General features: G+C 64.1%; 2 protein-coding genes across 2 annotated transcripts; one reads left to right on the forward strand and one right to left on the reverse strand.

The window, feature by feature from the left end:
• The first annotated feature begins 332 nt into the window (after nt 1-332).
• Nucleotides 333-3,177, forward strand: LOC113266289 (uterocalin-like). The gene is made up of 4 exons (XM_026513748.2): nt 333-765; nt 1,322-1,432; nt 2,932-3,033; nt 3,119-3,177. Exons 1-4 carry the CDS (start codon nt 333-335, stop codon nt 3,175-3,177), a joined length of 705 nt encoding a protein of 234 aa, XP_026369533.2.
• Nucleotides 3,178-8,215: 5,038 nt separating this feature from the next.
• On the reverse strand, nt 8,216-12,425 carry SOHLH1 (spermatogenesis and oogenesis specific basic helix-loop-helix 1). Its single transcript, XM_044389529.2, has 6 exons — nt 12,385-12,425; nt 11,931-12,065; nt 11,383-11,530; nt 9,549-9,646; nt 8,992-9,062; nt 8,216-8,433 (listed from the first exon to the last, which is right to left on the reverse strand). Exons 1-6 carry the CDS (start codon nt 12,423-12,425, stop codon nt 8,216-8,218), a joined length of 711 nt encoding a protein of 236 aa, XP_044245464.2.
• Nucleotides 12,426-20,921: the final 8,496 nt, after the last annotated feature.

Here is a 20,921-nt window from a genome sequence, read left to right on the forward strand (position 1 = left end):
AGGGCTGCCGCGTCAGAAGGAGCTCCGTGACTCGATGACCGGAGTTTGGCGCCCAGGGGGGATCCTGGAAGCAACCCAGGTACACGGTCGTGGTTCTGGGAAAGGGCATGACTGCCAGCATGTGTCGGGCAGGGGCTTTGTGGACAAATGGCCAAGTGGCCATTGTTGGCAGTAGTGTCAACAAATAGAGGGTCATTGTGGCCAGCAGGAGGAACCCGTGACAGCCGGCCACGGGCAGGAACTCCCTCCTGGCAGGGCACAAAAGGGCCAGTCTCACAGGCTCTGGACGCCCGAGGTGCTGCCGGTCATCCCTCGGTCACTGCTGCGTCACCATGAACACCCTGCTGCTGCTGGTGCTGCTAGCTCTGCTCGGGGGCCCCCACGCCCTGCACACGGGCGCCCGGGACCCCAGCATCCGTGAGAATCTGGTAGCTGCCGCGGGCGTCCGGAGTGGGAGGAGGTGGCAGCTGGGGGCGGCGGGAGGGGGACAGGGCCGGGCGCCCTCCAGCCCCGGCTGCACCCTCTCCCGTGCCAGCACACCCACCTCTACTCGGCAGGTCAACGGCGACTGGTTCTCAATAGCCCAGGCTTCCGACGAACCAAAACTCCTACAGAAGGATGCAGACATGTTCCTCGTCCACAAAATCCACATAAGCCTCAAGACCATAGAGTTCCGGGCAGAGGGTGCCAGACGGCGCCAAGGTCCAGGGGAGCCCCATGCCCTGTCCCCGGTCGGCCTCACGGCCACCTCCCAGACACTGGAGGGTGCGGGGGACACGGTGACGCAGGGCAGGGCTGGGGCTCACTGGCCGGGGACAGGACACATGTCCTACATGCAGCGTGGCCAAGACCCACCCAGTCCCACCGAGGGGCTCCGTGGGCACGTCTTCTGGACACGGGGTCCCAAGGAATCTCCTCATCTTCTTCCAGGATACAGGGTACGTGTCCCGATTATAATGATGACAAATAAAAAGGAAATTTCAGTACGTGCTGAAATGTAAGTATGAACAGTCAGCATCATCCAGCCTGCAAGCGTGGAGTCCCTGGGAGTCCCAGCAGCGTGTGGCCAGGAGCTCACCTGCCAGGACACCATCTCACAGGAGTGTCCCCGGCTGGCTTCAGTACCCAGAAGGGTCCCCAGCAGTGGGTGTCTGGGAAGCCCGGGAGCCCACACCCGGTCCTGCCCCTTCCTGGGGCCCGACTGCTCACGAGCACCAAGTTGTCTAAGGCCATGGAGGGACAGGAGGGCTCCCAGGGCCCAGTTCCGGCGCCGTGGAGAGCCCTGCACGCCCGCCTCCCACCCCACCCCCGGGATTCGCAGATGCTGGCCACAACACGATCTTCCTGGAGGAGGTGGACCCCTCTCATTTCCTCATCTTCTGCATCCACAACAGCTGGCACGGGAAGGAGACGGTGGCGGTGAACGTCCTCGGTAACTGCCCACCTCCCCCAGCCAGCAGGACACAGGTGGGACTCTGGCGGCAGTGGGGTCGCGGGGGACAGCAAAGTAGTAAGGTGCTAGGCCAACAGCGGAGACCTCACATGCCAGCGGCTCAGGTAAGCCTCCTCCAGCGTCACGGACAGTAAACTAGAGAAAACCCATGCGTGTGCCCCTCCCACCTGAGCCGAGGCCTCGCGGTCCTGCCGGCGGGCCCCCGTGGTATGGAAGCATCTGCTTCCCCGAGGCCACCAGGACCACAGAGACCCACCAACTAGAAAAGCAGGTAAGAGAAGGGGCTCTGTGGGTTAGCTGTGACCCCTCCCTGCTGTCATCAGGGACCACGGCGCCCTGGGCGTGACATCCAGACACGTGGCCGGGCAAACTATCATATTTAGGAAACAGGCTGGCGACCTCACTCGGGCTGAGTTAAGGGCTGTTGGTTGGGCCTCACTGGTCAGAGCTTCCAGAGGTGAGCGAGGGTCAGCAGCAGCGCAGCTCCCTCCGGAGGCGGCGGCTCCTGCCCCTTCCAGCCCCTGGGGCCCCGGGCGTCCCTGAGCTCTGCCTCCGGCCCCACAGAGCTTCTCCTCTGTTCTCAAACCTCCTTTCCCTTTCCCTTAAAAGAACATTTGTCACTGGTTTTCCTGCCCATCCTGAACCCAGCATTACCTCCTCGTCCTAAGACCCTTCCCACACCTTGCAAAGCTCCTGCTTCTAAACCAGGTCCCATTCCCAAGTTCTGGGGACAAGGATTTGCCCACACCTTTCAGGGGACCCAATCCAGCCACACAGGGAGCATGAAGACAATCTAACTTAGTGCACAGCCCCAGTTTGAGCCCCCAGACCTGCAGGGCCGGTGGGGTGAGTCCAAACGTCCAGAAGCCACTGGCCGCACCAAGCCGAGAGCTCAGCTCAGCACTCAGCGTGCAGGGGGCACAGAATGCCGACCCCGGGACAGAGCGATGTCCGGGGAGGGCGAGGAGCAGCCAACTAGCCAGGCAGGCACCACCACCGCCTCCAGCTACTCGCTTCTGCTTTGTAGGCGGTGGGCTCTTGGGGCTGGGGTGGCAGGGCAGGCGGCGGCCAGCTTTCACCTGTGTCCCCATGGTACTTCCCAAACACGGCTGTGTCGACCTGCTGGCCTTTAAACAAGCCCGAGAACCAGACACCCACAGATGCTCCTCGCCACCGGCCCCGTAACACGACGTGCAGTGAACAAAGGAATCCTGGCCGGGAACAGCAAGGACGGGGGCCCAGAGGATGGGCTGGACCCCACCCAAGGGCCAGGGTAGCTCTCTGGGGGCCCCCTGCCTCCTCTCCGGTCTGGCATGGGGCCCTCTGGGCACACCCCTCCCACTCTGGTCACAGCAGCTTGTCCCCACAGCCGTGCCTGCAGCCTGAAAATCCAGGGTCGTCTCCAAGCTCCCAGAACCCCACTGCCCGTTGTCCCAAATGATCTGCCGGAGGGACGGCCCCCATTGCTCTGTCTGCAGGTGAGACCCCTACTGTGAGCTGGGACATCATGCAAATATTTCAGAATTACTGCAAAAGCCCCAGGATAAGTCCGACCAACATCATCAACCTGACCCGAACGGGTATGCGCCCGCCCTCATCCCCGCCCCGGAGGCCGGAAGGGCGCAGCTCAGACCCCCGCTCAGCAACCCACGCCCCTCTTCACAGATCGCTGCTTGCGTGCCCGACAGCAGGCAGGCCCCTGGGCCCAGATGAGTGACCTCTGACCCTGCAGGGGCTGTGGCACGGGGGCCCCCGAGGCCGGGGGGTGAGGGGCAGGTGCTGCTCCACACAGAGCAGCCACTATGGCAGCCGTCGGTGCAGCTGGGGGCGGACGGCACGGAGATTCAAATTGCTGGCTCTGCTGGGCAGGACCAGGCTGGGGCTGCCTGCAGGGTCCCCCAAACACTGATGGGAGCAGGGCCAGCCTGGGGCGCCGGGGGGCCTGCCGAGAGGCTGAGGGCCAGGCTGGAGGAGAGGTACGGCAGAGCCGACCGGGGGTTAGGTCCTGCTTGCGGACAGACCTCCCCAGTCGCCGACCCAGGGGCAGAGCCCAGGGCAGTGAGGGATCTGGCCCATCTGCCCCCACCCCGGCACCCACCCTGCCGCCTATCGCTCACAGGAGCAGCCCCCTCAAAGGACAAATAGTTCATAGTTGACCTGAGGAGCCCTTCAACCACTCCCATCCCCCCAGGAAGCCCCCCCTTCCTGGAGACTTTTCCTGCTGTGTCCAATAAATGATTGCTGCCCCTAGACCTAGTGTGCTCTGTGGTGGTGCTCTGGCTGGTGACCACAGGGGGCCAAGGCTGCGGGGGTCAGAGAGATGGGGACCCTCCCCTCCTGGTGAGCCGAGCTCAGCGCAGGCTCACGTTCACACGGTGGGAGGAAGATGCTAGAGGTTCCCCGGGGTGCCATTCAGAAGGGACAGCCGCACACAACGCAGGGAGTCAGCGAGGCCAGACCCCAGGGCCAGCTGGACCCCTCAGTCCTGGGGCTTCCCACCCCGTGGGGACAGAAGCAGAGCTCATGGGGACAGAGACAGCCAGCAGCGCCAATCCAGGTTGGTCCCGGCTTAGGAGGCCCTTCTGGCCACATATACCGGTGTCTCTGCTAAATGACAGTGGCTGAGGCCCTGGGGGCAGGGACAGCCACTGGGCAGGCAGCAGGGGACGCTGACCGCTGCATCTTCCTCCTTCCTGAGTCGTGCAGGCCCGGCAGGTGCATGCTCGCAGCCCCTCTGATGCACACCTAAGTCCCCCAGGCTCCCCTCCACTGGCGCCCAGCTGCACGGAGGCTCCCTGCCCCACAGCAGACAGGCCCCTGTCCTCCCCCAGGGCCACCACCTCTGAGCCACCCATCAAGCCCACCCCCATCCCAGACCAGGGGGTTCTTGCCGGCAGCCAAGGGTCCCTCGAGGGAGTCACTCGGGGCAGGCCATACCGTCCAGCACCAAGGCCTGCATCAGCCTTGGGTGAAGGGGAGCTGGCTGTGCTATCCCCCAGTCAGAAGAGGGAGACCTCCCACCCCTACATTTGGGATGAGAGTCCCAGGCCCTGGGACCCACCCCCAGGCCATCCCCAGCACCCAGGAGCCCTCCCTGCCTGACTCCCTCCGCACTGCCCAGCCGTCGGGTGCCCACCCTAACATCCCCCATCAGAAGCCCACGTCCCCACTTGTACCCCCCAAGGGCCCTTCCAGCTCGTCTGTTCCAGCAAGACCTAGGAGTGGAGCCACGTCCTTGGCCCCAGCCATGGGGCGGCTGCCCGTCTCATGGCCCCCGGGCCTCGGGTCCCCAGCAGTTCAACAACCCTATCCTCTCTGGCTTCCCCCATCCAGGAGCAACACGACTTCCTTCTCCTTGGCTCCCCGGAGCCCCAGCTGTTCCTGTGTCCCACCTCTGCATCCTTCTCCCACCAGCCCTCATCCTGGGGCAGCGCCAACCCCTGGCCCACCCTGCGACACCTGTCTGGATCACGGTCTGGGAGCGCCTGGTCTCCTCGCTCCTCCTCATGCCAGCCAAACTGCTCTTACCCCGGAGCCCCCAGCCCTGCCGCCTGCTACCCTCCAGGACAGGCCCAGTGCATCTTGCCCCCGCAACTCGAATGCCCTGCCCATGCACGGGGAAGGGGGCAGGAAGGGTGAAGGAACCTGTCTATCATCCTCTGAGCAAGGGGCATGGGACCTCCAAACCAGTACACTGGCTGTGGGCAGGCCTGGGGGCCCCCTTTCGGCCACGAGCACCCCACCGAGCTCAGGTGACAGGCTAGGGGACCGCGGGGCCTGCTGGGGGATGACAAGGTGTCCTGGGTGCCAATGAGCAAGGGTGGGGCTGGAGCCGCACCAAGCAGGTTCTTGGCTTCCTCGGGTCTGTACCGGGGCGGGGGGGTGGGATAGTGAGGTGTGGCCAGTCAAGCAAGGGTCTCGGGGGGACTTCCTCTGACTCACTCACTGGTCACCTGGGTTGGGAGATGGAGAATACACCTGTCCTGCCAAGAGAAGGTCAGAGCCTGGGGGCAAAGGAGGGGCCCCAGGACGGCGCCTCCCCCCCAGCAGCGGAGCCCCTGGCCCTCCAGGGCAAGACCCATTTGTCCAGAGGGCTAAATGAGGTCCCTGAGCAGAACTGAACACCTTGACTCAAAACCCAGTTCATGGTGACCACAGCGGCCATGACGCCCAAGGAGCAACAGGAGCAGGGAGAGGCCGAGAATGCAGAGGAAAGCAGGCAGGGGGAGGGGCAGGGCACGGGAGGGGCAGACTGAGGGTAGCAAACTGTCAGCGCTCAGCCCAAGCCCAATGCCCGACTGTCACCAAGGCCCAGCCTCGGGCACAGTCCCTCCAAAATGTCCCAAGCCAAGGGGTGCGTGGGTTGAGAGAGGGTGTGGCCTGAGGGCGTCTGGGGTCCTGCCAGGCCTGCCCCTTCTATGCATCCTATTTCCAGACAAACAGGACCTCATGGTGGGGGCAATGGGGAGGGAAGCTAATCACCTTGAGAGCTGGGAGGGAGTTGTGCCAAGGCCCCCCAGCCACCCCCAAATCCCCAGAACAAGCCCAAAGTCGCCAGCGTCACAGCTTTCTGAACCCACCCTTGAGCACACACAGCTACGATGACCACCACCAACACCTGAATTCGGGTCAGAAAAGGCTGGAAAGGAGAACGACGGGAAGCAGACTGTTCCCTAGACCCTGCAGCTCCTTCCAGCTCCAGCCAAGCTCCCAGCAGGCCCTGCAGCAGTCCCTCTCTCCTCCAGCTCACCTGGGGGTTCTATCATCAAGCCCCGCCCGCCACTCCCCTGCATGTCACTGTCTGCAGGAGGGAGGCCAAGCCCCAGCCAGCTCAGGGACAGGGCTCTGTGCCCACACTCCTATGGCCGGCAGGGCAGGGGCCCTGGGAACTCGTGGCCACGGCAGGGGTGAATGCAGGTTCCAGGCCACTCTCCTCCCACCGGCGGGTGGGGAGAGGAGGGGGCACTGTTGATCAACCACTGCTCTTACCCCACAAGCCCGCACCGGGCCTCAGGGTCACGCTCAACACGGCTCCAGGTGCCCCTCCAGGGGTTCGAGATGGGCAGGGCTGCAGCCTGAGACAAGGCCTCCCTTGCCAAGGCAGAGCTGGGGCTGGGGCTGGGGCAGGGTCTCATCTCTGCTCCTAGGACCTCGGCTGGGGCTCCTGAGCTCCCTCACGGGGTGCTGACCTGAGGTCAGCGTGCGGGCGGGGTCACAGGCGGCCTGCCCGGGGCTCCGAGCAAGACTGTTCCTAGGTCAGCTCGAGCAGAAACAACTACGGTTTCCACGCAGCCCTGCAGCAAACCCCAGCAGAACCAGACCTGCTCCCGGGTGGGGCTCAGCAATTCGACCCCCAGTCCCCCTCTGGGCTCGGGGAGCCAGAAACTCACAGGGCGGGGCCTGGGCGCTTGCCTCAGCCCTGACACAGCAGCCCCACAGCAGGGTCACCCGCAGCTGGGTTCACGGTGCTGGGCTGACAGCAGGGCACCTGCAGCGCCCACCCTGCCAACGGGAGGCACGGGCCTACGTTCGAGGGTCACATACAAACACGCCCGTGCGCACACCAGCACCGGTGCTCACAGACACACGCACACGAGGAGCACGGAGGTCCTGAGGACTGGGGTCTAGGGGTGACAGCCACCCCCCATGGGCACCGGGCCTCCCCCAGGCTCCCTCCCCCCAGCCGCTGCCTGGCTCCCCTCCAGCATCACCGAGCGCTCACTCTGCCAGTACCTCCATCCCACGCCAGCTGCTCCTCACCTTTGTTTCCAATGACTCACAGAATGAATGGAACTTTCCGGCTGCAGGGACACAAAGGCATGCAGGTGTGGGGCAGACAGCCTGGACAGGGACTCAGAACTCCCAGTCAGAACCTACTCTCCTGGAGAGCAGAGAGCCATCTGGCCCCTGGAGCTCTCTCCGGCCTCAGGGTCACGGGGAGGTGGGGGCCTGGAGCCCAGCATCTCCAGAAGGGGTTGATCAGGAGCAGAGTAGTGAGGCCCCGGCCAGCCTGGGTCAGAGACGGACACCGCCTTTGCTGCGGCTGAAAGGTGGTGAGATGTAGGGCAGGGTCAGCCGCACTCGACCGTGGGGCTTAGGCTGCTCCTCCTAATAACCCGGGCCCTCCCCGGATCCCAGCAGTCAGGAGCAGCTAGGACTGGAGCCGTGCCCGCCAGAAGGATCGAGATGCTGACACGAGGTGGCCTCTGTCCCAGCCCCCCCACCCAAATCCCCCAAGAGAGGAGTGCAAACGGCCCCACCTCAAAGGCAGAGGCCAGCCCTTCCCTTGGGGCCCTAGCTGCGGCCAAAAGCACCAGGGCCTCCCCCGACAGACCCCTGGGCCATGAGGACCGCACAGCTCAGACCAGCCTTGGGGAGTGAGAGGTGGGGTCCCGCGCCCACCGCTCCTGGGAGCAGGCCGGGAACATAGAACTCTCAGCCCCCGGAGCCCTCCCCAGGCTGCAGGGCTATTTAGAGACTCCGCAAGGCCAAGAGTGTTGCAGAAACCAAGCCCCAGGCAGGTGCCCGCGCTCTGAGCGGGTGCGGTGCCATCTGCCCAGTGAATGGCACTGATTACACAGACGCTCCAAAGTTCCGCTTTCTGCAGGAGCGCCGCCCTGCCTTTATTTCTCGGCCTCCACCGCTGCGGCCCCGCCAGCCTCGCCACAGCAGACCACAGCTGCCACCCAAACCCAAAATAAGCCGCCGGGCGCCTGACACGGACACGTGCGAAACGCCACCCCCCCCCCCCGCCCCCGCCGCCTAGCAGGGGAAGAAGTCGGGGAAGATACTGTCCACCTCCTCCCGCAGGGCCAGGCTAGGGCAGCCTGTGTCCGAGCCCCATGGCTCCAGGGGGCCGTCCGGGAGCTCCTGGGAGCCGGGCTCGGGGTCTGTCAAGAAGCCTGGCTCTGCCCTGTCCAGCAGGCTGCTCCTGGCTGTGCTCCGAGAAGGGGCACCGGCACCTCTGCCCTCCAGAGACCCTGGAAGCAGACAGGACACATCAGCCTGGCTACCTGGGCGAGGCACAGCAGAGTCAAGGTGCAGAAGAGGCCCACCTCTGTCCTGCCTGGCTTGGAAGCCCTTGGCTCCCAAGTGCCATGACGGGTGGGCGAACCCACTCCTGCTGACCCTGCTCGAGACCCAGGAGGACCTATTAGAGCACGACAGAGAGCGATGTCCCACAGCACTAAATCTCACAGACGTTCTGCTCCTCTCCCACCCAGATGCCCTTGTAGGACCGTTTAGAGAAAAAGCACAGACCCCCAACAGCAAGAGACACACACCACGCTCCAACATGCCCTACGTGCACACGCGTCACCTTGCGTTCCCCACCCCAATGACCCTGACAACCACCAGCAGGGAGAACGTGGGCTCAGAGACAGATAGTGGGACCCTAGTGGCACACAGCAAGGGGAGCCCACTCACATCTCCCCATTAATCCCAGCCACCTGCCCAGCCCCTCATCCAGATTGGCTGAGGCCCCGAGGCCTGGCCCTCATGAGGGCCAGTGGTGGCCCAGGCCCCACATCCCCACTCACCCAGCCACCAGTCGGGACTGGTGTTCAGCAAGAAGGACGTCCCATCTTCCACGTCACATCCCGACACAGGCCTGAATGGGACCAGAAGACTTCGCCCTGAGTGATCCCAAGTGAACTCGCTCTTGGAACCTCAAGACGGAAGTGCAGAACCTCAAAGCTAGCTTCAGGTTCAGGCTGAACAGGGTGCCCCCCCCCCACCAGACCCAGAGCCTGCCCACCGAGGACAGACTGGCCCACCCCGCTGCCTCTGCTGGTTTCCCTCCAGCCTCTGCCACGCTCCCCTCCCACGCCCCAGCTGGTCCGTGCTCACAAAACACAAACTCGTTTACTATCAGCCAAAACACAGACCGGCTAGGAACACGACAACATTTTCGGAAACGCGTCAGAAAGCCACACGGCGGCGTCTGGCTCAAACGGGTCTGGGCTGGCAGCTGTGGCCCAGGCACAGACAGTGAGGGAGGGGGACAGACTTCCCAGGGGCAGGGGCGGGCAGAGTGTGGGCAGGACTGGAAGGAGGCATGCGGGACCGCTGCAGAAATGCCCACCTGGGTACCCACCTGATGTCCGGTGTCTCCACAGAGCTGGCCTCCTCCGCTGGGGGCCCAGCCTGGTCCAGGCAGCTCTGAGCCTCTTCGCTCACCAGGGGGGAGGGTGGCTGCCACAAGCGGGGAGGCCAGGGTGGGGGCGGCCTCAGGGGCTTGGAGGAACTTGGGCCTGGAGGCTGAGACAGCAGGATGCAAGGCTCTACGACAGAAGTGAGGTGCAGGTTGGCCTTCCCCACGTGGGGAGCAGCCCTCCTCTGAAGCCCTTGGCCCCTACCTGCCATGCCCAGCACAGGACAAAGGAGCTCAGAAGCAGGAGGCAGACAGATGACCCAGAGATGAACACCCAGGGCTCCGGTGCTGGGCACCTGCCCCAGGAACGCTTCTCGGAGACACCCACTTGGCCTCAGATCAGCCCTTGGAGCTCAGATCTAGAACCCCACTCCCTCTGCCCACAGTCCCTAAGCCAGCCTCCACCATCAGATCTAGCACCCTGCCATGTGACCTCTGCACCCTCACACCCTGCCCACGGCTCCCAAAGTTCCCTGGAGATGCCAGCTCCACCGCCAGCCTTGGTGACAGCAAGCCGCCGCCCCTCCTGTGCTGGCACTTTCGAGCAATCAGAAAGCATAGCCTTGGCTCCCGGGGCAGTCACGTGCACGGGGCCTAAACGCTCTCACAGTCATTCGTGCTCAAGTACTGACAGACAGCTGCGGTGCAGGGTCCAGACGAGGGAGACGCAGTCGTCAGAACTGCCCTGCAGGCTGGGCTGGCACAGCACCGGAGGACAAAGGCCCTCCCCGTGCAGAGTCTGTGACTCATTCGATTACAGAAGAAAGAACAGGAAGGCCGCCCGAGAAGCCCAGGCCGTGCGGGGGCTGCTCAAGAGAGCTGGGCACAACGTGGCCAGCAGCAGGGATGAGGACCGGGACCCAGGGACCCCTAGAGGCCCAAGGTGACGGAGGACTGGGGGGCCTGTCCTTGAGGAGCAGAAGCTTGGACACTGCTCCCTGGCAGAGAACAGGATAAAGAGGACAGGCCAAGAATGGCCCCCACCTGCAGCCGAGAAGCCCAGGCCACCTCAGCTGCACCCCTGCCCCTGGTGGCACCCGTTACCCTGTGTTTACCACAGCTGAAAGCAGCATGGGGTCCCCGAGATTCACCCTGACACGCGCGTGTGTCATGATGAGAGAACCACGGCAGGTGTCCAAGCCTTGATGAGGAACAGACCCCGCCATGCCCGGGATCAGAAGCCATCCATCCTGCAGAGCACACCTGTCCCCCTCCAGCGAGGACACCAACCCCATCCGCACTGGGACCGGCCCTTGCTTACCAGGGGGGGCTGGCAGACCCTCCGGCATCTCAGCTGTTCCCGATGGGGCCTCGCCCTCGCCAGCGCCCGTGGTCACACAGCTCGGAGGAGCCCGTGGCCTAGGTGACACAAAGACAGAGGAGGAGCCCTGAACCATCTGTGTCTGCTGCCCCCGTGGGCTCCCCAGCCACCCAGGGGACACTAACACACTCAGGCCACAGGCTCCTGTGCCTCCGTCTGGTGGCCCTGCTGCGCTCGGACACGGAAAGGCCAGCTGGGTAACGTCCCTCTGCCACTCGCGCCACGTCTCCTTGGAAGGACCAAGAACCTAAAATGGAAGCAAGTGTCATAAGCCACACACACGCAGGAAACGCACGCTGTGGGTTGTCACGGGCTGCCCTGCAGGGGTCCGAGAGGCTCAGCCTGGGTGCAGACCCCAGACCGGAAAAACAGAACAGAGGGCAGCGGGGATGTAACGGATGCAAGATGCCCCACAGCGGCTCCTCCGCGCGGACCGGGCGCCGGAACAGCACTCACAGCGTGCGGCTCCTGGTTAGGCACGACGGTGCCGGCGAGCCGCAGGAACTGCACCGCCATCTCCAGGACCGAGGCCATGTCCTCCCGCCGGCCATCAAACTGGGGCAGCAGAGCCCGCAGGCGCTCGCAGCTCACCGAGATCCGCTTCCTGCTTCCAGACAAGCAACAGTGTCCGTCAGCCCACCCGGCCACCACCAGGAAAAAGGACCACAGCTGCCAGAACACCCCAGGCTCTCCTCACCGAGGGGCTACCCGCACCTTTGCACCAGTGTGGCCAGCCTGGCCCTGGACCCCGGTGCTAGAGACCCCAAAGGCACACCCTTGAGCCACCCAGGACTCAGGTCAGAAAGAAGGCTACAGAGGTGGGCCCTGGGAAGCCCCTCCCTTGGGTTTTCTTGCTCAGCCTGCCACCTGCCAACTGCCCCTGACGGCAAGGCCGGCATGATCCCTGTTCCAGCTGCCCACACCCGCGTCACAGCCTCGAGTCTGATGTCCTCGGCCGTCCCCACCACAACTCCCCTGCAAGCCCGGGACCGTCCTTCGCCCACCTGCGCTCCCTCTCGCTGAGCACATTCCGCGGGAGGCCAAAGCCAAAGCCCGAACGCTCGGAGGGCGCCTTGACCGGGCGGGCGCCCTGGCCGTGGTCCTCGCTGCAGCCCTGGGTGCTGGACGGGAAAGAGCCGCTGCCCAGGAGAGGCAAAGAGCGCGGAGCTCCGTGAAGCCCCGGAAAACACCGCTGGGACCCAGGTGCCCTCATGGACGTCGCTGGGGGGGGGGGGGGGCCCACCGGGGGGGGGGGGCCCACCGGGGTGGGGGTGGGGGTGGGGGTGAGGGTGGATAGGGTCCTCCTCGGGGGCTTCCCCTCCCCCCACAGGACCTGCGGTGGGCGCCCTGCCCCAGGGGGTCCTGCCGGGTGGGGACCTGCAGCTCGGTTCCCGCCCCCCACCAACCTGAGCAGACGCCTTCCAGATGACCCCCTCCAGCGCCTCCCAGGTTCCTCACCTGCACCCCTCTACAGCAGCCTCAGGGCCCTGGGACGCCATGAGCGCAGCTGCAGGGACGCAACCACACGCCCAGGCCCCCACGTGCCCGCCCTACGCGAACGTGTGCGTCTCGCCGGCTCCGCCTACTCACGTGTGCCCCTGCCCCACGTGCCACCCGCCGCCCCGCCCCAGCACGTGCTCTGCCCCGCCCCCACCCGCTCCGGCCTCAAAGTGTCTCCCAGCAGAAGTTGCCGAAGCTGGCCCGGCCTGGGTGCTCCTCTGTCCTCTTCCCGAGCGTCGGGGGTCGGCCCGCTCCCACTCACGTGTGGCCTTTCCGAGTGCCGCCCCGAGCTGGCCTCTGCCTCCTGGGAGGCAGGGGCCCGGCCCACAGGGAGCCTGACTAGAGAGGGGCTCGCAGGTGAAGGACTACCCCGGGAAGGAGGGGACAGGACGTTAGAGTGGTGATTGTCTGGACAGGGCCGGGCAGCCAGTGTCCCAGGCAGGAACCCGCAGGAGCCCAGGCTGTTCCGTGCACTGGTACGTGGGCCGGGTGTCAGGACGCTGGAGGTGACAGGTAGGACTCCCTCTACGGAGCAGTCGCTGTTACCTGGGGCGGGGAGGGCAGACACAGGGGTGGGCGGAGGAGGAGGAGATGGGAGCTTCTGGAACATTGTGCAGCCAGGAACCCAGCTAGGGGTCCCAGAGGACAAGGGGAAGACTTGTCAGGGAACTGCTGACTGGGATCTGTGGGACTCAGGGGTCGGCTAGGGACGGCTGAAGGATTCCCACCTGCCCCGGCCTGTCCGCCGAAACATGTCCTCTTCCCAGGCGCTCCACGTCAGTGAAGTGCCACCCTCTGCCCAGGAGCCAGGGGGCACGCTGACAGCTCCCAGCCGCAGCTCTGCACATCTTCGTCCCACTGTGTGCCTCCCCAGCACCCAAGTGCTGGAGGGCTGGCCTGCCTGCCTCCCCCACCCCTGCCCCTGGCCACGCCTGTGCACTCTGCCTGCCCTGCGTCCCTGGATTCTCGCCACCCCCTCAGCTCACTCCCAGGGGAGCGCTGCTCAGAGCCCTAGGGCCCCGCAGGTCTCTGGGGCGCTGGGAGCCAGGGCGCTAGCAGTGTGTCTGCTCCCCTTGCTGGACCTCCAGGGACGGGCCTCCGTGGGAGGACCGAGCCGCCTCCCACCAGGGCCGAAGGGCCCTGCGGCGCCTTTGGGGTTTTCCAGCGTTCAAGCGCTGCTTCCTGTTTCTCGCGGTTAGGAGGGTTCAGAGCGCCGCGGTGGGGGAGGGTTCCCGGGTGGGGATGAGCGGACCGACCCCAGCCATCCCCCGCTCGGTTCCCGCCTGGCCCCACGCCGCCGCCATTCTCGGCGCAGCCGGCAGGGGGCGCGCCCGGCCTGCCGCCCGGACCCCGACCCTGGAACAGGCTTTCTTAGTCTCGGAGAGGGAGAAAAGTGCTGTGTTTCAGGGAAAGCGGAGAAGCTTTTCCCCTCGGTTCCGGATCCGAGCCGCCGCTGCCGCCGCGCATGCCGCTTCCCGACCGGGTGCGCAGCCCGGGGGACTCGTCCAGGGGGTCGCGGACGGGGGTGCGCGGCGCGGGCCACACCAACCGGACCTTCGTGTTCGACGACGGCCGATGCGCCCCCAGGTACGGCTGATGCGCCTCTCCCCCGGCGGAGGGACCCCAGTCCCCGCGTGCGCCCTCTTCCAGGACCCTCGCACACCCTAGCCCCCCGCCCCGGGGCCCCTCCTCTTCGAGAGCCCCACATCCCAGGTCCACCTCCACGCCCTCACCCGCGAGCGCCCTCCCCGCCTACCGTGGGGACAGGAGCGCCCCACAGGACCGGGCCTCGCCGAAGGGGCACTCGCTCCGACGACCAGCAGGTGCCCGGGGGCTGGTGTCTGTCTGCCTGCGCTCTCAGCGCACAAGGGCCCCTGGCGCGGCCATTTTTTAGGTGTGGGGTCCAGTATCTCCCAGGCGCGGGAAGTGCGGCCACAGCTGGCTGGGAAGCTGGGGCTGCGCGCGGGCCTCCCAGTCCCCCTCCATCGAACCTGGAGGAGGAGCCCGTCGGGGGTGCACGCCTGCGGGGGGGGGGGGGGGTGGCAGCACGGTACCTGAGTGGGGCATGGCAGCAGGGGTACTCCACACGGAAGGGGTGTTCAAGGGCCCTCCTTCCCAGGAAGGACCCAGACTGGGATGTGGGATGCAGGTGTGCTGTTACACAAAGGGCAGGAGTCCTGGCTTTTTAATTGTTCGGTATTTTGGCTTGTTCCTTCTCTTTCGGGTCCCTATTTGCCCAGCGGTGTGAGAAGAGGGCCAACTGGTATAGCTTCTAGGTGTCGTGGGAGCCAGCCACGGTCAGCCACCTTTCCTCATAGCGCCCCAGGATGCCACATGTCCTGTGCAGCCGGGTGACTGGCCCAGAGGGCACAGCCCCCTGGCGAGGCCTGGGGAAGGCAAAGTCCCAACAGACCTGCTGGGGTTTTGTCCCAACCCAGGGAAGGTCATGCTGGGTGGAAGGTCAGGCTGGATGGGGAAAGGGAGACTGGGTGAGGGCCCCCAAGAGAAGGTCCGGCTAGGTGGAGAACCACAGGAGAAGTTAGCCTGGGTATGGACCACCTCCCACCCCTACCCCCACCCAACGAAGGGGGACTAGTGGAAGCAGCTAAGGACAAGGCTTCTGGGTTCGGGAGGCTTCAGCTGGGAGAAGGAAGACCTTTCTCGGGTGGAACGAGGGCCTGGGTTGGAGAGCTTCTGCGGGGCAGGTTCCTGCACCAGGCTTCACAGCAGGGCGGCTCCGGAGTCCGGGGGCCTGGCTTTGCCCCCTCTCTGGACCTTGGGTGAGACTCTGTCTTGAAATGTGCTGCGTGATATCAGTAACAGTGCTGGGGTTCTGGGCAGAGGTGGGGGTGGTGGGTACCCCTGCCTGCTGCTGGCAGGGACCAGCCCCCTGGCTGTGAGGTCAAGCACGAGGGATCTGGGGAGGGCTGCTGGCTCTCTGGGCTGCAGGAATCTTTACCTTGGTGCCTGCAACCCTGCCTGGACCCTAGGTCCATCCCTGAGAGGTGGGGTCCCAGGCCCCAGCCACCTCGTCAGATCATTGGTCACTGCCCTTCTTATCCTGTTTCTTCCCCAGGTGCAGATGTCACTGCCCTGCAGGTGACAGTCATTATGGAAGGGACAGAGGCCTGGGAAGAACTGTCCTGCCCCAGAGCTGGCCAGTGCTAGCTTTCTGGTCCGAGCCCTCTGGCCTTTCCCCGAGCTGTCAGTTCCCCTCAGCCCTGCCCCTCCCCACTGGGGGCAGGCGTGGCACCCTGTGGGCCCTGATGGCCGAGGGTGCAAAGATTCAGGGCTGGCGTCCTGCCAGGGTACGTGCCTGGCCGGAAGTCTCAGCCAGCTCTCCAGGCCCATATTAGGGAGCAGTGCCTGCAGGGCAGCAGGAAGCAGCCCAGGCCCTGTGGGAAAGGTTCTCAGGGCCTGAGGTACAGCTTAGCTCGGGCCGGCACGAGGGTGGCCTTCTGGTCTAGGGGACTGGAGGGTACTCGGGTCTGCGTTCGGCCGAGAGTCTGCGGCAGCAGCTCAGAAAGACAGAGGTGAGTGAGAAGGAGACGGAGGGGGGGTAGCTACTTGGAGCCGTGCTTCTGTCAGAGGGCAGGTGTGTGGGTGTGACCTGTGTGCTCACGTCCCGCCGCGCCACAGCCTTGAGTGTGCTGGTCTGTCCTCCAGCCAGCTTGTCCTCACGTCTGTGTCTGAGTAACCCGTGGGGTGGCCGAGGTCGGGCTCTGTTACTGTGACTTCCTCTCCCCACGAAGGGTTAGTGACTAAGTGTGAATTCTTTCCCTGAGGTTTCTCTTTGGGCTCCCGGAGGAAGCGGGGGTTTGCAGGCTGTTCCGGAGTGCTGCCTGGTTCAGGGAGGCAGTCCTTGTCTTCTCTCCAGACAAGCGCCCGGTTTTCTGCCCCAGGAACGTCTGCCTGAGTGCGTCCTGAGCCTTGTGGTGAAGGGGGCTAATGGGTGTGTACGTGCACGTGTGTGCACACACGTGCATTCCAGTAGGAGAGCGGGCAGGACAGGGCGGGGGCACCTGGAGTGTGGAGGAGGGCCCTGCCTGCTGCTGGAGCAAGGGCAGTGGGGGTGCACAGAAGTCTCTGGGCGGAGCTCCAAAATGGGGGTTGGCTCTGGAGCAGCACCTCATTACCCAGGCGTTTTGAAAGTTGTCTCGGGAGCTGTTCGGGCCGTGTGTGTGGATGTCCTCCTCCTCCTCACATTCACCCAAAATCTTTTTCCCCTTTGGAGCCAGGGGCCTTCCCCAGGGGGCGAGGGTCGTGCTAGATGCTGGTGAGTTCAAAAAGTTTGCAGGGGATGGAGGCGGGGCCGGGCCAGCTCCCGGGACTGGAGTCCCTGGAGAGGCCTTCCGGAGAAGTCAGCTGTGTCGTCCGGACCTGCCACGGGGGACGTGTTCAGGAATCTGCCGTGCCGTCGCTCTGGGCTGTTCTGCGTGGGACAGTGAGGTCTGGGGGCTCTGGACACGCTGGCCACTCTGGGCGCCAGCTCCTTCTGGCCCGTGATGTGGCCTGACACACTGATAGTGACTGGACCTGAGGCTCCTTGCTGGGGACCTCAGCCGGTGACGGTCTCCTGAAAGGAAGGGCAGCCACCAAGTGCTCACTAGTGCAGGGGATCCAGAACCGGGGGACCCAGTTCAGGGCTGCTGGGCCGCCGCAGGAAGGGGCATTGGCCGGGACCTGAGCAGTGTGTGAGGTGGTGGTGTCCGTTGCCCACCCTGCGGCTCGGCACCAGGGCTAACGTCCTGGCGTGCTCCTCCCGTCGGCTTCGTCCCAGCCGAGCCGCCAGGGCTGTCACATGGGGACAGAGCATCAGCTCCCTAGGGGTCAGGGCAGGAAGCAGGTAGGAGAGCAGGTGGAGCTCGGCATCTGCGGGGGTGCCTGTAATTGTTGTGCTGGGTGGTGCAGGGAGGCCGGCCCAGTGGAGCCGACGCGGGCACCCGTGGTCTCAGGGCCAGCAGCTGAGGACCTGGGGGACCCGGAGGCCTGAAGATGTCCTCCCTGACCCGGTGGGTGGTGGGGGCGGCAAGGCTCGGGGAAGTCGGACAACCTGTCTCCCGCCTGGCTAGGTGACAGCCCCTGTGGGGACCCTGGCCACAACTTGGTGTTTGTACCTGTGGTGACAGTGACAGCTCTAGGCCGGCAGGGGCCCTGGAGAGGCTGACAGCCTGGCGTGGAGTTCTTGTGGGAGCCCTTAGGGTGTTGGTGGGGACGTGACCCTGGAGGCACCGGCCGGTGTCAGAGGACAGAGAACAGGGAGCCAGCCGCAAAGTTGGGTTCTCTTGGATGCCGCGAGCACGGGGCTCTACGCCTAGGATCTGCCAGGAATAAGGGGTCACGTGGGGGCAGAGTGACATCCCCACCTGGGCTTCTGTTTCCGGATGAGGACCCCTTTGCAGGCCACGCAAGCCTTCAGGGGCACGGAGTGTGGCCAGCTCTGCGGGCTGAGCAGGGCCCTGGCAGGGGCAGATGGGGCAGCCCTCCTCCAGGGGGAGCCCCCGTGCCCTGCTGTGACAGAGAGGATGCCTCTCCCCCACCCCCCTGGCTGTCTGTGCTGACAGGTTGCTGAGGGCCCCCCACACCCCATGTGTCCAGCTGGAGGGACAGGTACTCGGGCATCTTCAGGCAGAGGAGAGGATACAGCTCACGGGCAGGACCAGCTAAGGGTCATGGGCATGCAGGGGTGAGTGCCAGGCCTTGCAATCTGGACACGGACCCACCGCCTGACCCTGAGTGACCAGGCACGCTAGGTCCTTCTTGGGGTGTGCAAGAGGGGGCTTTCTTGGGAGGTAGGCCCAAGCCCAGGTGAGCAGGAGGAGTGGGAACTACAAATCCCCACGGCTTCTGCCTCCCCCTGTATCCCGGCAGGTGGATCTCAGGCTCAGGGAAGGCCGGTGGTGAGGACCGGGCCCTGTGTCCACACCACTCCCAGGCCCTGCCTGCCTGCGCTCTGGCTTTGCCGGGGCACAGAGAAAGCTGCCGTGAAGTGTCCGTTTGGATGACTCTCGGGTTTGAATTCAGCACAACGACGTGTTCTGAGCTTTGACTTTGGAACTTGACGCGCTGGGGTGGTGGGGAGCAGCTGTCCGGGCGTTGACTCAGAGCCCCCCCCCCCCACCAGGAGAGAGGGCGGACACTCCCCAGAGATGCCCGCCCGCCTGCTGCCGAGCAGCTTGAATGGCTCCAGCTTTTTAATTATTGTGCAAAGGAAGCACTTAGCTTTTCTGTTGTGGTCAGCAGAGAGATGCGGCTTTCCGCTTCCCCGGGCACCAAGCCCGGCTCACCGCTGCCCCCCCACCCCGACGATGCTGCAGTGTCTTCAGGGCTCTCCTGGATGAGCAGGGATGCGTGGGGCTGTGCACACACACGTGTGCTCACACACATACCCGTAGGCACGGGCATACTCACACGGGCATGCATACATACATCCATGCACACATAGGCGTGCACGCATCCCCCATCCCCAATTTCTCTGACAGACGTGGCTCTCCAGGCTCCTTGAGAATTATGAAGTGAGTGAGCCGAGGAGGGACACATCGTAGGAGAGACACCATGTCCCTTAGAGGAGCTGCCACTCACCGCAGACCCTGGGACAGTCGGTTTGAGCACCGTGAGCAATCAGGACCCCTACGAGGAGCCCCGGGGGGAGAAGGAATGTTTTCCCAGGAAGCCACACACCAGGCGTGAAGAGCAGGGCACTTCTCCCCAGAGGCCTGCCCAGAGGTGGGCTGAGGACAAGGTGGGGGACCGGGGCTCCAGCCTCGGGAAGCTGGGGGCAGGGGTGGTCCTGGCCCCCTGGCCCCCAGTAACAGGTCTCATGTGACGTGGGCTCCTCATGTGGCAATGTGGACGAGATGTGCCAACCCTAAACCGAGGTCACCACGCAGCAGGGACAGTCTGTGCACGGCCCGCAAGCCGGGTGCCCAGAGAAAATGTCCTTTTGTGGATGTTCCTTCAGAGTGGAGTTGTGCTGTCTTTAATGTGGGAGCCCCTGAAAGGGCAGAGGCTCTGGGCGGGACAGCCCCTGTGTTCCACCATAGCCGGTGCGTGGCTCCCAGCGGCTCCCCTCGTGTCCACGTGGGAGACGCAGACATGAGAGCCCGGTCCACGCCCTCCCTGCTCTGGACATTCTCAGACTACACGTGGCCACCAGCACGTGACTGCCCTTAGGTCTGTCTCCTCAATGACCAGCGAGGAGGAAAGCTTTCCCACGTTAATGACCCATTTTTGTGTGTTCTTTGACTTGCTAAGTGCCCATCCTTCGTCGTTCTGTGTCCGTGTGTCTTTGCTCCGCAACCTGCAGGCGGTCCCACAGGGGGCCCAGTCGTGATCACTGCTGCCGGCGGCTGTCCCTGGGGATCGCAGTTGGGCCTCCGCTCCATTTCTTGATGTGCCCTGGTTTTCACGTATGAGATGCTTTCTCGACGCCAAGCGACTTTCCCCTGCATCCCGTTCCAGGCTTCTCCTCCGGGTGGGGCCTCGAGGTGGGGGGGTCTCATGTTCGCGCAGCCTGGCCCGAGCACCTGGGTTCCAGCACCGACCCCTCCAGGCCAGGCCCGCGTCCCCAGGTCCCTGCCACGTGTCCTTTCTCATGCCAAACCCCAGGGCTCCCGTGGCTGCGGCTTTTAGTCCCAACAGCTCCAAGGCCTGTCTGGGCTCTTGTTGCACATTTATTTTTCGGTCTGAATTTCGGAAACAATTTGTCACATTTTGAGAAATTGACCATGTGTGTTGATGGGAACTAATTGCCACTTTGTCTAGAGAATGGACTGCTGAGCTGTGGGGAGCACGACCTCCGCATCCCGCTAGAGATGGCTTTCAGCCAGTGTCCGGGTGCTGTGCAGGTCCCCCCCCCCCCCCCCGTGATCCCATCGGCTCCGTGGCAAGTGCAGCTCTGGGGGCTTGGGTCTGTGGCCACCACGAGCAGGAATTGCCTGAGACGCTTACACTGTTGTTCCTGCTCCTGGCTGGTGGGATGTGCTCAGGTGGGGCCCGGTCAGGAGATGCTTTCATTTGTTCTAATAGTTTTTCAATTGATTCTCTTGGGTTTTCTAGGTAAGTGGTTGTGCCGGCTGCACGCCATTAGACCTGCGTTTTTTTTCAGCATTTGCTCTTCTTGCTCTTTCCTTTGTCTCCGAGCTGGCCGGGACTCCCATCATGGCGGGCAGACCGGCGTCCCAGGTTGAGAGGGGACGGCTTGCTTGTTTGGCACAGGCACCACATTGGCCTCGATTTCTGGAAGATTCCTTTTGTTGTCGTTAATTAAGTTGGGGCTGTTTCTTCCTGTGTCTAACGTATCAGTGGATTTTGAATCTTAACAAATGTTTTTTTGTATCTGCCAACCTGATCCAAATGGATTTCCTCCTTGAATGGCTTAGTATAATGAAGTACGTTGTACTTTTTTAGGTAAACTCTATTTCATTGTGGTCATGGGGTGCTAACAGGCTACTGGATCCCATTTGCTAACGGTTTATTCGGGTAGTTCGTACTTA

This window comes from Ursus arctos, unplaced genomic scaffold (assembly GCF_023065955.2).
Source record: "Ursus arctos isolate Adak ecotype North America unplaced genomic scaffold, UrsArc2.0 scaffold_18, whole genome shotgun sequence".
NCBI lineage: Eukaryota > Metazoa > Chordata > Mammalia > Carnivora > Ursidae > Ursus > Ursus arctos.

What these genes read in the sequence shown, in the direction of transcription:
- SOHLH1 (XM_044389529.2), bottom strand. Translation starts at nt 12,425, where the DNA reads ATGGCGTCCCAGGGCCCTGAGGCTGCTGTAGAGGGGTGCAG. An exon ending in CTCAGCGAGAGGGAGCGCAG is followed by an intron (nt 11,531 to 11,930) that starts GTGGGCGAAGGA and finishes GTCTGGAAGCAG; the next exon opens with GAAGCGGATCTCGGTGAGCT. An exon ending in CAGTCCCGACTGGTGGCTGG is followed by an intron (nt 8,434 to 8,991) that starts GTGAGTGGGGAT and finishes GTCTGCTTCCAG; the next exon opens with GGTCTCTGGAGGGCAGAGGT.
- LOC113266289 (XM_026513748.2), top strand. Translation starts at nt 333, where the DNA reads ATGAACACCCTGCTGCTGCTGGTGCTGCTAGCTCTGCTCGGGGGCCCC. An exon ending in CACCTCCCAGACACTGGAGG is followed by an intron (nt 766 to 1,321) that starts GTGCGGGGGACA and finishes CGGGATTCGCAG; the next exon opens with ATGCTGGCCACAACACGATC. An exon ending in GGTGGCGGTGAACGTCCTCG is followed by an intron (nt 1,433 to 2,931) that starts GTAACTGCCCAC and finishes CTCTGTCTGCAG; the next exon opens with GTGAGACCCCTACTGTGAGC.